Here is a 13,137-nt window from a genome sequence, read left to right as displayed (position 1 = left end):
ATTCCCCAGGTCGTTGCTGCAAATGAGAACGTTTTAAATAAAAAATTCACCAGGTCAGTCTATGTCATGTCCCAAATGTTTTGTACTCTCAGTGTACATAAACTAGGCAAACAGAACATGATGTAGGATGAACATTTTCAGTTCTCCTCTCAACAAGTTTACTAGGCCATGTGACTGACGGGGGAGATGACCAATGAGTTTTCATCATCAGTTAACCCAATTTCAAATAATGGATAGAGTTTCTCAGTGAAGGTGTAGCCAATGAAAGAGTAGATATGAGACCTGGCCTCCACATTATAGAAGGAGATCTGACCCTCCTCATAATCCACAAACAGCCCCACCTTCTGGGGCTTCGCCAAGAAGAAAGTGACACGGGAAGAGCTGAAGGCCTCATACTCATTCCTCAGTCCCACATTCCAGTATCCATTCTTAGTGCTCTGTGTATACATCTTCCTGTCAATGGACTCTCTGGCCACCCCTAACCTCCACCAAGTATTCCCCTCTACCTGCACCTCATAGTAGCATCTCCCTGAGAAGCCCTCCTTTCCCAGTGCAGAGCGATTCCAAACACACCTCCCTGGGTTGTCAGGGAGATTATTTATTCTGCTCCAGTTCTCACTTGTTTCTTGTCCTTAGATAGGATGAGCCAGGTATTTGCTGTATCAGGGTCCAGAGTCTCCCCAAGCGCAAGAAATGCTCTCCTCGCGTTCTCCTCCAGCTCAGACACAGAGCTCCTCAAAACTCTCCTCACATTCACCACACACAGCTCACTGTGATTACTGATCTCAGACCAGTCCTTGGTGTTTGGAAGGGTACACTGGGATGGGAAACTTTGGTGAAGGTGGTCCTTAGTGTGTGAGAGCTGCTTCTCTTCAGTGAATCTAGCCTGGCATTTCTCAATAGAGTGCATCTGATCGGTGAAGACCTGCATGCTATCTGTCTCTCTCTCTCTCTCTCTCTCTCTCTCTCTCTCTCTGCATCTCTCTCGCTGAGCACTATTGAATGGTTGATCTCCTGATTCATCTGGAGACGCTCCTGAATCATCTGGATTCACTGTACTTGTGCCTCCGTCTTCCCCAGTTCAGCTATCCTCTCGCCAAACCTCCTCTAGAAGAACAGTGTGGTGAGTCTTGTGGTCTGTCTCAGTGCAGAACGGAAACACACACGTCTAGTCGGACCTGCAGAACAGCTCCGGAAGTCTGTCATGCTTCTTACACATCCTGTCTTCCAGGTTCTCCACAGGGTCATTTACCTTGTGTCTCTTCATGCTTGCGACTCTCTTATGAGGCTGCAGGTGCATTTCACAGAAAGAGATCAGATACTCCAGGTAGGACTTCAGGGCCTTGCACCTTGTTCCAGTACAGATACCCGGTTTCCCAAAATCATCTTAAGTCTGTTTGTCTTAATTGTCTGATGGTTTTAACAACAAACTTAGTTTTAAGATGCTTTTAGGAAACAGGGCCCATGGTCTCTTGTTTGAAGGCCACTTACACAGTGGTGACTGGCACAAGTCAGTATCCACTAAAACGGGCCTTGCAGAAGTTGTGTCCACGTGGTGACTGGCTCAGTGAACACATCCAGACAGTTGGAGCACTGGAACTGATCTTCAGACAGGAAACTGCTGGAGGACGCCATTTCTGCTGTGCAGGTTAAGACCATTGCAATAAATGTTACGTAGTCCACCTTTTTAACATGCAATATATCAGGATCCCTCAGTTTCTGAGAAACAGCCACAGGTGTAGGCTCTCCTATCAATGCGTCTTCAGCTCTACTTGCTCCTTCCACTCTTCTCACCGCCTACAGATAGGCGACACGCTGGACAGCCCTTACTTGTGCCACCTCCTTTACCCTAACAGTGCAATCCGAAAATGTGTGTGCATGTTCGCAGCGACAATTGCAATATCTAACCTCCACTGGATTCTCTTCCTGTCTGCATACACTTGACGTGTCCAAATCTTTTGCATATATGGCACTGAAGGGGTTTGTGCACGGAGGCTCTTACAGGCTATCTCATATAGCCCAACTCATACAGTATAGCCCAACATGAGAGGGGAGAGACTCTTCACACAGTTGAAGTCGGAAGTTTACATACACAGGTTGGAGTCATTAAAGCTCGTTTTTCAACCACTCCACAAATTTCTTGTTAACAAACTATAGTTTTGGCAAGTCGGTTAGGACAAATACTTTGTGCATGACACAAGTCATTTTCCCAACAATTCTTTAGAGATTATTTCACGTATAATTACCTGTATCACAATTCCAGTGGGTCAGAAGTTTACATACACTAAGTTGACTGTGCCTTTAAACAGCTTGGAAAGTTCCAGAAAATGATGTCATGGCTTTAGAAGCTTCTGATAGGCTAATTGACATAATTTGAGTCAATTGTACCTCTGGATGTATTTCAAGGCCTTCCTTCAAACTCAGTGGGAAAATCAGACAAAGACTTCAGAAAAAAAGTTGTAAACCTCCACAAGTCTGGTTCATCCTTGGGAGCAATTTCCAAACGCCTGAAGGTACCATATTCATCTGTACAAACAATAGTGCGCAAGTATAAACACCATGGGACCGGCAGCTGTCATACCGCACAGGAAGGAGAAGCGTTCTCTCTCCTAGAGATGAACGTACTTTGGTGTGAAAAGTGCAATCAATCCCAGAACAGCAGCAAAGGACATTGTGAAAATGCTGGAGGAAACAGGTACAAAAGTATCTATATCCACAGTAAAAACGAGTCCTATATCGACAAGGAAGAAGCCACTGCTCCAAATCCGCCATAAAAAAAGACAGACTACGGTTTGTAACGGCACATGGGGACACAGATTGTACTTTCTGGAGAAATGTCCTCTGGTCTGATGAAACAAAAATATAACTGTTTGGCCATAATGACCATTGTTATGTTTGGAGGAAAAAGGGGGAGGCTTGCAAGCTGAAGAACACCATCCCAAATATCATGCTGTGGGGGTGCTTTGCTGCAGGAGGGACTGGTGCACTTCACAAAATAGATGGCATCATGAGGTAGGGAAAATTATGTGGATATATTGAAGCAACATCTCAAGACATCAGTCAGGAAGTTAAAGCTTGGTCGCAAATGAGTCTTCCAAATGGACATTGACCCAAAGCATACTTCCAAAGTTGTGGCAAAATGGCTTAAGACAACAAAAGGTATTGGAGTGGCCATCACAAAGCCCTGACCTCAATCATATAGAAATTTTGTGGGCAGAACTGAAAAAGCGTGTGCGAGCAAGGAGGCCTACAAACCTGACTCAGTTACACCAGCTCTGTCAGGAATAATGTGCCAAAATCCACTCAACTTATTGTGGGAAGCTTGTGGAACGCTACCCAACACGTTTGACCCAAGTTAAACAATTTAATGGCAATGCTACCAAATACTAATTGAGTGTATGTAAACTTCTGATCCACTGGGAATGTGATAAAATAAATACTGAAATAAATCACTCTCTCTACTATTATTCTGACATTTCACATTCTTAAAATAAAGTGGTGATCCTAACTGACTTAAAACAGGGAATTCTTACTAGGATTAAATGTCAGGACTTCTGATAAACTGAGTTTAAATGTATTTGGCGAAGGTGTATGTAAACTTCCGACTTCATCTGTACATGGATAGAGTGAATAAATTCATTTTATCTACCATACGGGTCAGTCAGCATGCGCTGACTCCACCTACTTCCTTAGGTGTTACATCTTCACACTTTATAGGCCGGCCCAGAGAGAACCGCCTTTATAGGCGCTCTGCTTTGAAGAGCCATACACAAAACATTCCACTCATATATCTTCTTTATGCCCAATGTATGATTCTTCTGCTTCGCAGACACACATGAAATCCAAATGAGCCCACTTCTTGTGACCCTCACTGACGCCACGTCCCCCAACGCATCGATGACATTTAACTAGACTTCAAAAGGATCTCCCAGGTTACATTGGTCCAAAACTATCACTCCGACTGAAAACGAGTCTCCTGTTTTCCACCACAACTTTACTCCTCATTTTTTTTTTTCCCGCCACTGTAACCCACTCATTCACACTTTTAGCTAATCGGTGTCCCTCAACTCCTGCTCTTAAAGGGACAGTTTCCCCCCCCAGGTGTTACTATGAGGTAAGGACCAGTACAGACACATACAGCTCAACACAGGACCTGCTCATCAAGCAGCTGTTTTATTAAAGAAAAGACCACATCGAGACCAACACAGGACCTGCTCTCTTTTAATAGTCCACCATGTTTCAGTACAGAGACAGACCCGTCAGAGGAACACACAGATGGTGAGACCGTTTTAACATTTCTACTGAGCCAGACTCTTCACAGCGTTAAACAGAGACATGAATCCTCTGGCCGGGATTCAATCAAACCCGCAAAAGCATTGTTTACGCAGTGCCTGCGTTTACAAACTACTGCTGCCTATGTGTGCACAGACACTGTGTACAGTATGCAATGGGGGTTTGGTGGAATATGTCCAGCTATGGAAATACTGTATTTACATTGACTTAATATGATTCTCTGGACAGTGTTTTATTCAAGCATCAGGGAGGAGTCTCATGAAACGATTATATAGTATATACCACATCATGTTACTGGATAGGTAGGCATCTGTAGAGGATTCAAAAAAGAGGCAAAGGAGCATTTCCTGTTTGAGAGAAACAATTAGTTATAGAATACAATATGCTACACAACACCAGGGCACAGCACACAAATGAGGAAGTCCATCCAGTAAAAAACAAGAACAGAAAACAATCATGGTCATATACTGTCTGGGGTTGGGAGCCATTGTCCCTAACCACTGCTCCTGGGTCATATCTTTTTGTATCCTCCCCAATGGCTACGCTTTGGAGTTGGCTAATCTGATCCCAGATCGGTGGTTAGGGACAACTTCTCCCTCAAGCGTACAATAAATTATGGCTCTGAATATACGACAACATAGCCGTCTACTGGTTAGATCACACACATTCGCTCAGAGAACAGAGACAGGGACATTCAACTACAGGAAGTCTAACTGTTTGGCCATCGGAATAAGACAATAATTAATGCAACACACAAACAATCAGAACTATTTACAGACAATGTTAACAACTAGAACAGTTCAGGGAGATCAGTAGAAAATAATGAATATGATCCATCTATCCCTTGGCTCTATGGCTTTGAGAGGAGAGAGAAGAACATAGTACATTAGGAATAGAACAGAGTAGAGTACAGTAGCATACAATTGTATTGTCCTTTTTTTGTGATGTTGCAGTGCGGTTGAGAGGCACAGGGTATGCCACAGTGCAGGATCCCTGGAGCAATTTGATCTAACAGTAAAGTGTCTTGCTCAAGGTCACAGCGGCAGATGCAATCTGGGAACTGGAACTATTAAGCTCAGGTTACTGGCCCACACTTCAAGGCTAACTGCTGTCCCCCAAAGAGTCCGGCTTTAAGCCCCCAAGAATGTCCAGTATATTTGAAAGGAGAGAAGAAGAGTTGTCCAGTTCACATTCGAAAGAAGATTAAGTCCAGTCCATTTCCAAGGCAAATTAAATAGCATCTTCAGAAATACAACCGTGGTATTAGATGGTCCAGAACAGCTTTTGAAGAACAGCATTTTTTTTTACCACTGGTTAAGGAATAACCAATCAGTCTGGATGGACTTTACATTTAAATAGGGCATCATAACACCAATCATAAAAAAGCCAACCCCACTGTCAGAGAAAAGACATGTTGTCTAGCTAAACATGATCAATATAGGATCCCACCTCCCCTCCACACACACACATATGGCACCCATACGCGCACACACCCCACAGCTAGTGTAACACACACTCTCCACAGCTAGCGTAACACACACACACCCCCACAGCTAGCGTAACACCCCCCCCCCCCACAGCTAGCATAACTAACACACCCCCACAGCTCGTGTAACACACACACCCCCACAGCTAGCATATCACACACACACCCCACAGCTAACATAACACACACACCCACACCACAGCTAGCATAACAAACACACCCCACAGCTAGCTTAACACACACACCCCACAGCTAGCTTAACACACACACCCCACAGCTAGCTTAACACACACAAACCACAGCTAGTGTAACACACACACACCCCACAGCTAGCGTAACACACCCCACAGTTAACATAACACACACCCCACAGCTAACGTAACACACACACTCACACCACAGCGAGTGTAACAAACACACCCCACAGCTAGTGTAACACACACACACACAGCTAGCATATCACACACACACCCCACAGCTAACATAACACACACACACACCCACCCCACAGCTAGCGTAACACACACACAACCCACAGCTAGGGTAATACACACACACAACCCACAGCTAGCATAACACACACACCCCACAGCTAGCATAACATACACACCCCACAGCTAGCGTAATACACACACCCCACAGCTAGCGTAACACACACACAACCCAGAGCTAACATAACACACACACCCACATCACAGCTAGCTTAACACACACAAACCACAGCTAGTGTAACACACAAACCTCACAGCTAGCGTAACACACCCCACAGTTAACATAACACACACCCACAGCTAACGTAACACACACACTCACACCACAGCGAGTGTAACAAACACACCCCACAGCTAGTGTAACACACACACACACAGCTAGCATATCACACACACACCCCACAGCTAACATAACACACACACACACCCACCCCACAGCTAGCGTAACACACACACAACCCACAGCTAGGGTAATACACACACAAAACCCACAGCTAGCATAACACACACACCCCACAGCTAGCATAACATACACACCCCACAGCTAGCGTAATACACACACCCCACAGTCAGCTTAACATACTCACACCAAACAGCTAGCAAAACACACACACACCACAGCTAGCATAACACACACACACCACAGCTAGAGTAACACACACACACCCCACAGCTAGCGTAACACTCACATAAACACACACACCCCACAACTAGCATAACACACACACACCACAGCTAGTGTTAAATACACACCCCGAAAGCAAGCGTAACACACACACACACCACAGCTAGCGTAACAAACAAACACCACACAGCTAGCGTAACACACACACCACACAGCTAGCATAACACACAAACACCACACAGCTAGCGTAACACACACACCCCACAGCTAGCTTAACATACACACACTCCACAGCTAGCGTAACACACACACACCCCACAGCTAGCGTAACACACACACATCCCACAGCTAGCACAACACACACACCCCACAGCTAACGTAACACACACAAAACCCAGAGCTAACGTGACACACACCACACAGCCAGCTTAACATACACACACCACAGCTAGCATAACACACACACCCCACAGCTAGCATAACACTCACACAAACACACACACCCCACAGCTAGCGGAACACACACACAAACCACAGCTAGCATAACACACACACAGCTAGTGTAACACACACACACCCCACAGCTAGTGTAACACATACACAACCCACAGCTAGCGTAACACACACCCCACAGCTAGCGTAACACAAACACCCCATAGCTAGCGTAACACACACACACCACAGCTAGTGTAACATACACCCCACAGCTAGCGTAACACACACACAAACACACACGCACCACAGCTAGAGTAACAGCTAGAGTAACACACACACCCCACAGCTAGCGTTACACTCACACAAACACACACACACTCCACAGCTAGCATAACACACACACACCACAGCTAGCATAACACACACACAACCCACAGCTAGCGTAACACACACAAAACCCATAGCTAGCGTAACACACACACTCCACAGCTAGCGTAACACACACCCCACAGCTGGAGTAACACACACACACACCACAGCTAGCGTTACACACACAACCCACAGCTAGCGCTACACACACACCCCGCAGCTAGCGTAACACACACACCAAACAGCTAGCGTAACACACACACACCCCACAGCTAGTGTAACACACACACATCACAGCTGGCGTTACACAAACACACCAGAGATAGCGTAACATACACACCCCACAGCTAGCGTAACACACACACCACAGCTAAGTTATGATGATAATCAGACAGAGTTGACATGAATATTAGAGGTTTACATCGTCTGGGTCAGGAGGCAGAGGGAGAGGAGGATCTCTGATGTCTTTTCCTCTTTCTCCCCCTCCTTCTTTTCCAACATGTCCTCCTCCTCTTCCTCCTTTATCATCCATTCTTCCTCCTCTTCCTCGGAAAGTCACATGGCACGGCCGGTGAGCCAATGGCGTGTCATCGATCAGACCAGGGCGGGTGTGTGAGTGACAGCTTCGCGGGTCTGGGAGTGTTTATCGTGAGTGTGTGTATGTGCATGCTGATTGTGTGTGTGTTTGAGCTCATTGCGAGTGTTGCTTTGCAGATTGTGAGTGTGAGTGTGTTTATGCTCATTGTGATCGTGTGTATGAATATTGTTGTGCTGTGTATGTATGAATTGATCATCAGTGTGTGTGCTCTGCTCTTGGGAGTGTGTGTGTTGCAGCTTGTCATAAACGTATGCGAGTATGCTCCGGTCCTCCGTGTGTGTGAGCTCCTCGTGCTCCTGACTGTGTGTGTTCCGCTCCCGCTGTGTGACCTCCTCGATCCAGCGCCGGAACCGGCCGACCCGTGTGTAGAGTGCCGGGGTTGAGGGGTCGCTGCAACCGTAACCCCCGGAGACAATCCCGGTCAACACCCACCGCCCCTCATCTCCCTGGCACACCAGCCCGCCACCCCAGTTGCCTTGGCAACCGTTGTTCTTGTGGAGACGGCGTGTGTCAGGGGGGCTGCCGGCACATAGCGTGCCGTGGGAAGAGTAACCATCCCCATAACGCTTCTTACACTGCCATGATGACAGGAGGGGTACCCAGGACTGTAGCACAGCATCTGTGAAGGGACAAGGGGAGTGGTTAGAGGAAGAGATTGTGAGCGAATGGGGAGATTGGATGTACAGTAAGAAGGAGAGAGAGAGAAAAAAGTTGGCAATGCTAAACCACAAATCAATGTCCTCCGAGGTTGTAGTTGAGAGATCAGAGTTGAGGGAGTGGAAGGGGAGTCGTACCTGGGCCGTCCCAGCCTGCGGTAACCGCAGCGATGCAGGAAGAGGGGGTCTTGCCACTCGCAGTTTCCGGGATGGGGAGGCAGGCAGCATTGGTGTCGGGGTCAAAAGTCAAACAGTGACCCTTGGGGCTGGGCACCCTCAGCAGGGCCAGGTCATGACCCCCAGGGCCCTGATCTGACCTGAACTTCCTGTGGACCACCACTTTCTCCAGGGTCAGAGTTCGGTCAGAACCCCCCACGCGCACAACGTAGTGGGACGGGTCAATACCAAACCTAGAGGATGGAGTGAGAGAGATGGAGTGAGAGAGAGCGAGAGACAAAGGAGAGATAGGGGGAGTAAAGGTTTTGAAAAGGGGGACAGATAATTGGATGGGGAGAAATGTAGGCAGAGAAAGAAGACGTGAGCAACAAAAACTAGTGAGCAAACAAATGTCCGGAAAAGAGCGGAGAAAAGACAAAGGAGAAGTGCTCTCACCTGGTGAAGCAGTGAGCGGAGGCGAGGGCCCAGCAGGGAGAGATCAGAGTTCCGCTGCAAATAGGATGGCCATCTTTCCCCTCAGAACCCAACCACACTGACACCTGCCACGGCCACGACGCGCTAGAGGAAAGGGGGAGATGTGTATATGTGTTCTCATGTATGATATACTGTACTGCACATCTGAACAGTAGGTAAAGCTTCTCTTACCCGAGTATATTCTCTCCTCCTCCTCCCACTCCACTCTTCCTCTCGTTCCCTTCCTCCACAACCTTCCTCACTCCACAGGTGCGCTCACTTGGCCTGACTTGGCCCTCTGTTGCCTGGGGGGCGGGGTCACAGCTCACCGCTGCATCCTCTCTCTGTCTGCAGCCCTCAGGGCTCCGGCCCAGAGATGGACACTCCCCCAGGAAGTCCTCCTTCCCCCTACACCTCACCTGGTCCAGGTGGACGGGACCCTTTCCCCGACCGAACCCACCCACCACTACCGCATGACCACTGAGGGAGAGGGGGAGGAGAAAGGGTGGGAGTGTGAGGATGATAGACTGAGATAATTGATAAGGAACATTGAAAATGCTGGATAGACTGAATACACAATTACTTCAACACGCATACAGTTGAAGTCAGAAGTTTACATACACTTATGTTGGAGTCATTAAAACTTGTTTTTCAACCACTCCACAAATTACTTGTTAACAAACTATAGTTTTGGCAATTAGGTTAGGACATCTACTTTGTGCATGACACAAGTCATTTTACCAACAATTCTTTATAGACAGATTATTTCACTTATAATTCACTGTATCATCATTCCAGTGGGTCAAAAGTTTACATACACTAAGTTGACTGTGCCTTTAAACAGCTTGGAAAATTCCAGAAAATTATGTCATGGCTTTAGTAGCTTCTGTTAGGTCAAATGGAGGTGTACCTGTGGCCTACCTTCAAACTCAGGGCCTCTTTGCTTGACATCATGGAAAAATCAAAAGAAATCAGCCAAGTCCTCAGAAAAAAATGGTAGACCTCCACAAGTCTGGTTCATCCTTGGGAGCAATTTCCAAACGCCTGAAGGTACCACTTTCATCTGTACAAACAATAGTACGCAAGTGTAAACACCATGGGACCACGCAGCCATCATACCGCTCAGGAAGGAGACACATTCTGTCTCCTAGAGATGAACGTACTTTGGTGCGAAAAGTGCAAATCAATCCCAAAACAACAGCAAAGGACCTTGTGAAGATGCTGGAGGAAACAGGTACAAAAGTATCTATATCCATAGTAAAACGAGTCCCATATCGACATAACCTGAAAGGCCGCTCAGCAAGGAAGAAGCCACTGCTCCAAAACCACCATTAAAAAAGCCAGACCACGGTTTGCAACTGTACATGGGGTCAAAGATGGTACTTTTTGGAGAAATATCCTCTGATCTGATGAAACTGAAATAGAACTGTTTGGCCATAATGACCATCTTTATGTTTGTAGGAAAAAGAGGGGTGCATCCCAAACGTGAAGCACAGAGGTGGCAGCATCATGTCGTGGGGGTGCTTTGCTGCAGGAGGGATTGGTGCACTCACAAAATAGGCATCATGAGGCAGGAAAATTATGTTGATATATCGAAGCAACATCTCAAGACAAGACATCAGTCAGGAAGTTAAAGCTTGGTCGCAAATGGGTCTACCAAATGGACCCCAAGCATACTTCCAAAGTTGTGGCAAAAGGGCTTAAGGACAACAAAGTCAAGGTATTGGAGTGGCCATCACAAAGCCCTGACCTCAATCCTATAGAAAATTTGTGGGCAGAACTGAAAAAGCGTGTGCGAGCTAGGAGGCCTACAAACCTGACTCAGTTACACCAGCTCTGTCAGGAGGAATGGGCCAGAATTCATCCAACTTATTGTGGAAAGCTTGTGGAAGGCTACCCAAAATGTTTTACCCAAGTTAAACCATTTAAAGGCAATAATACCAAATGCTAATTGACTTATGCTTATTTTCCACCATAATTTGCACAAAAAAATCATTAAAAATCCTCCAATAAGATTTTCTGGATTTTTTTTCTCATTTTGTCTGTCATAGTTGAAGTGTACCTATGATGAAAATTGCAGGCCTCTCTCATCTTTTTAAGTGGGAGAACTTGCACAATTGGTGGCTGACTAAATACTTTTTTGCCCCACTGTATGTAAACTTCTGACCCACTGGGAATGTGATGAAAGCTGAAATAAATCACTCTCTCTACTATTATTCTGACATTTCACATTCTTAAAATAAAGTGGTGATCCTAACTGACCTAATACAGGGAATTTTTACTAGAATTAAATGTAAAGGAATAGTGAAAAACTGAGTTTAAATCTATTTCACTAAGGTGTATGTAAACTTCCGACTTCAACTGTAGGTCTGTGCACACTAAAGCACACAGACACACACACTCACCTGTGGCCCAGCTGTCTGCAGACCACGGCGGCGTTCAGGTTGCTCCAGCCTGAGTCACAGATACTTCCCCAGTCTCCATGGAGATACACTTCCACACGACCTTCCTTATGGCTACCACCCCCTACCAGACGCACCAGGGGACCTGCAACACACAGACATGATACAAATCACTTATTTTTTTGTAGTCACTGGGCCCCAGGAAAAAAGGGCTGGATGGAGGTTTGGCCATATTGTCAGGCTCACCTGTGGCAGGTGCAACAGCCGGGACCTCATTGGTCTCTTCTTCTTTAGCTCCGGCTCTGCAACGGACGCCCACGTCCTCTCCATGGGAACAGTCGCTACGGCCCCATATGCCATGGTGACAGTCCAGCAGGGATGACTCCGTCCCCTCACAACGAACGTCGTCCAATAGGATGAGCCCGGAACCCTCGCCAAACGTTCTGTCAGCCATGACGTCAGCATGGCCCCTAGAGGTGGACCACGAAATTACTTCAACTTAAAGGTACAACTTGGTAGTTGTTGATTACCATAAAGCTCTGACATTTATGATGATGTCATATCACTGAGTCTACCTTTAAAACATGAACAGAGTGGAGACTCCCTAGTTACAGTAATCAACAACAATGAAATTCAACACAGACACTATTGTCTCTTCCAAGTGTGGCCATGTATGCAAAGGAAAGTACACACCCACACACCTGTATCCGAGCTGTCGACAGACCACCTGTGCGTGTTGTTGAGTCCAGTGGTCGTCGCACACCGTACCCCAGTCCCCAGAGTGGAACACCTCCACACGACCCTCCCAAAGACTGTCTCCTCCTACCAACCGGACCACACCGTCTGGAACACACACACACAGTCATTTGTGTGCATGTTATATCTGTTTTCAGGATGTGTGTGTGTGTGTGTGTGTGTGTGTGTGTGTGTGTGTGTGTGTGTGTGTGTGTGTGTGTGTGTGTGTGTACCTGTGTAGGGGCTGCAGGACACCCCAGCATCTTCCATATGGTCACAGTTGTGTTGTTCCCAGTCTCCATGAAGACACTGGTCCAAGAAGAGTTCATTTCCTGTACACCTTACGGCATCCAATTGAATGGGACCTGAGCCCTGTCCGAAGTGGGCCCATGACCAGGCTTTCGCCACACCCCTAAA

At 46.7% G+C, this 13,137-nt stretch overlaps 1 protein-coding gene across 1 annotated transcript in view; it reads right to left on the bottom strand.

The window, feature by feature from the left end:
• Positions 1-5,898: 5,898 nt before the first annotated feature.
• LOC135523803 (neurotrypsin-like) overlaps positions 5,899-13,137 on the bottom strand; it is a 38,174-nt gene continuing 30,935 nt past the window's right edge. Inside the window, exons 7-14 of the mRNA XM_064950721.1 lie at positions 12,954-13,132; positions 12,687-12,828; positions 12,232-12,455; positions 11,989-12,130; positions 9,776-10,063; positions 9,566-9,688; positions 9,092-9,363; positions 5,899-8,916 (exon numbers count right to left, since the gene is read on the bottom strand). Of these exons, the coding sequence (XP_064806793.1) occupies positions 8,294-8,916; positions 9,092-9,363; positions 9,566-9,688; positions 9,776-10,063; positions 11,989-12,130; positions 12,232-12,455; positions 12,687-12,828; positions 12,954-13,132 (1,993 nt within the window). The 3' untranslated portion in view covers positions 5,899-8,293. The remainder of the gene's footprint in view (positions 8,917-9,091; positions 9,364-9,565; positions 9,689-9,775; positions 10,064-11,988; positions 12,131-12,231; positions 12,456-12,686; positions 12,829-12,953; positions 13,133-13,137) is intronic.

This window comes from Oncorhynchus masou, chromosome 31 (assembly GCF_036934945.1).
Source record: "Oncorhynchus masou masou isolate Uvic2021 chromosome 31, UVic_Omas_1.1, whole genome shotgun sequence".
NCBI lineage: Eukaryota > Metazoa > Chordata > Actinopteri > Salmoniformes > Salmonidae > Oncorhynchus > Oncorhynchus masou.
The sequence above is the reverse complement of the archived record's forward strand: the minus strand, read 5'-3'. Positions and strand labels throughout refer to the sequence as shown.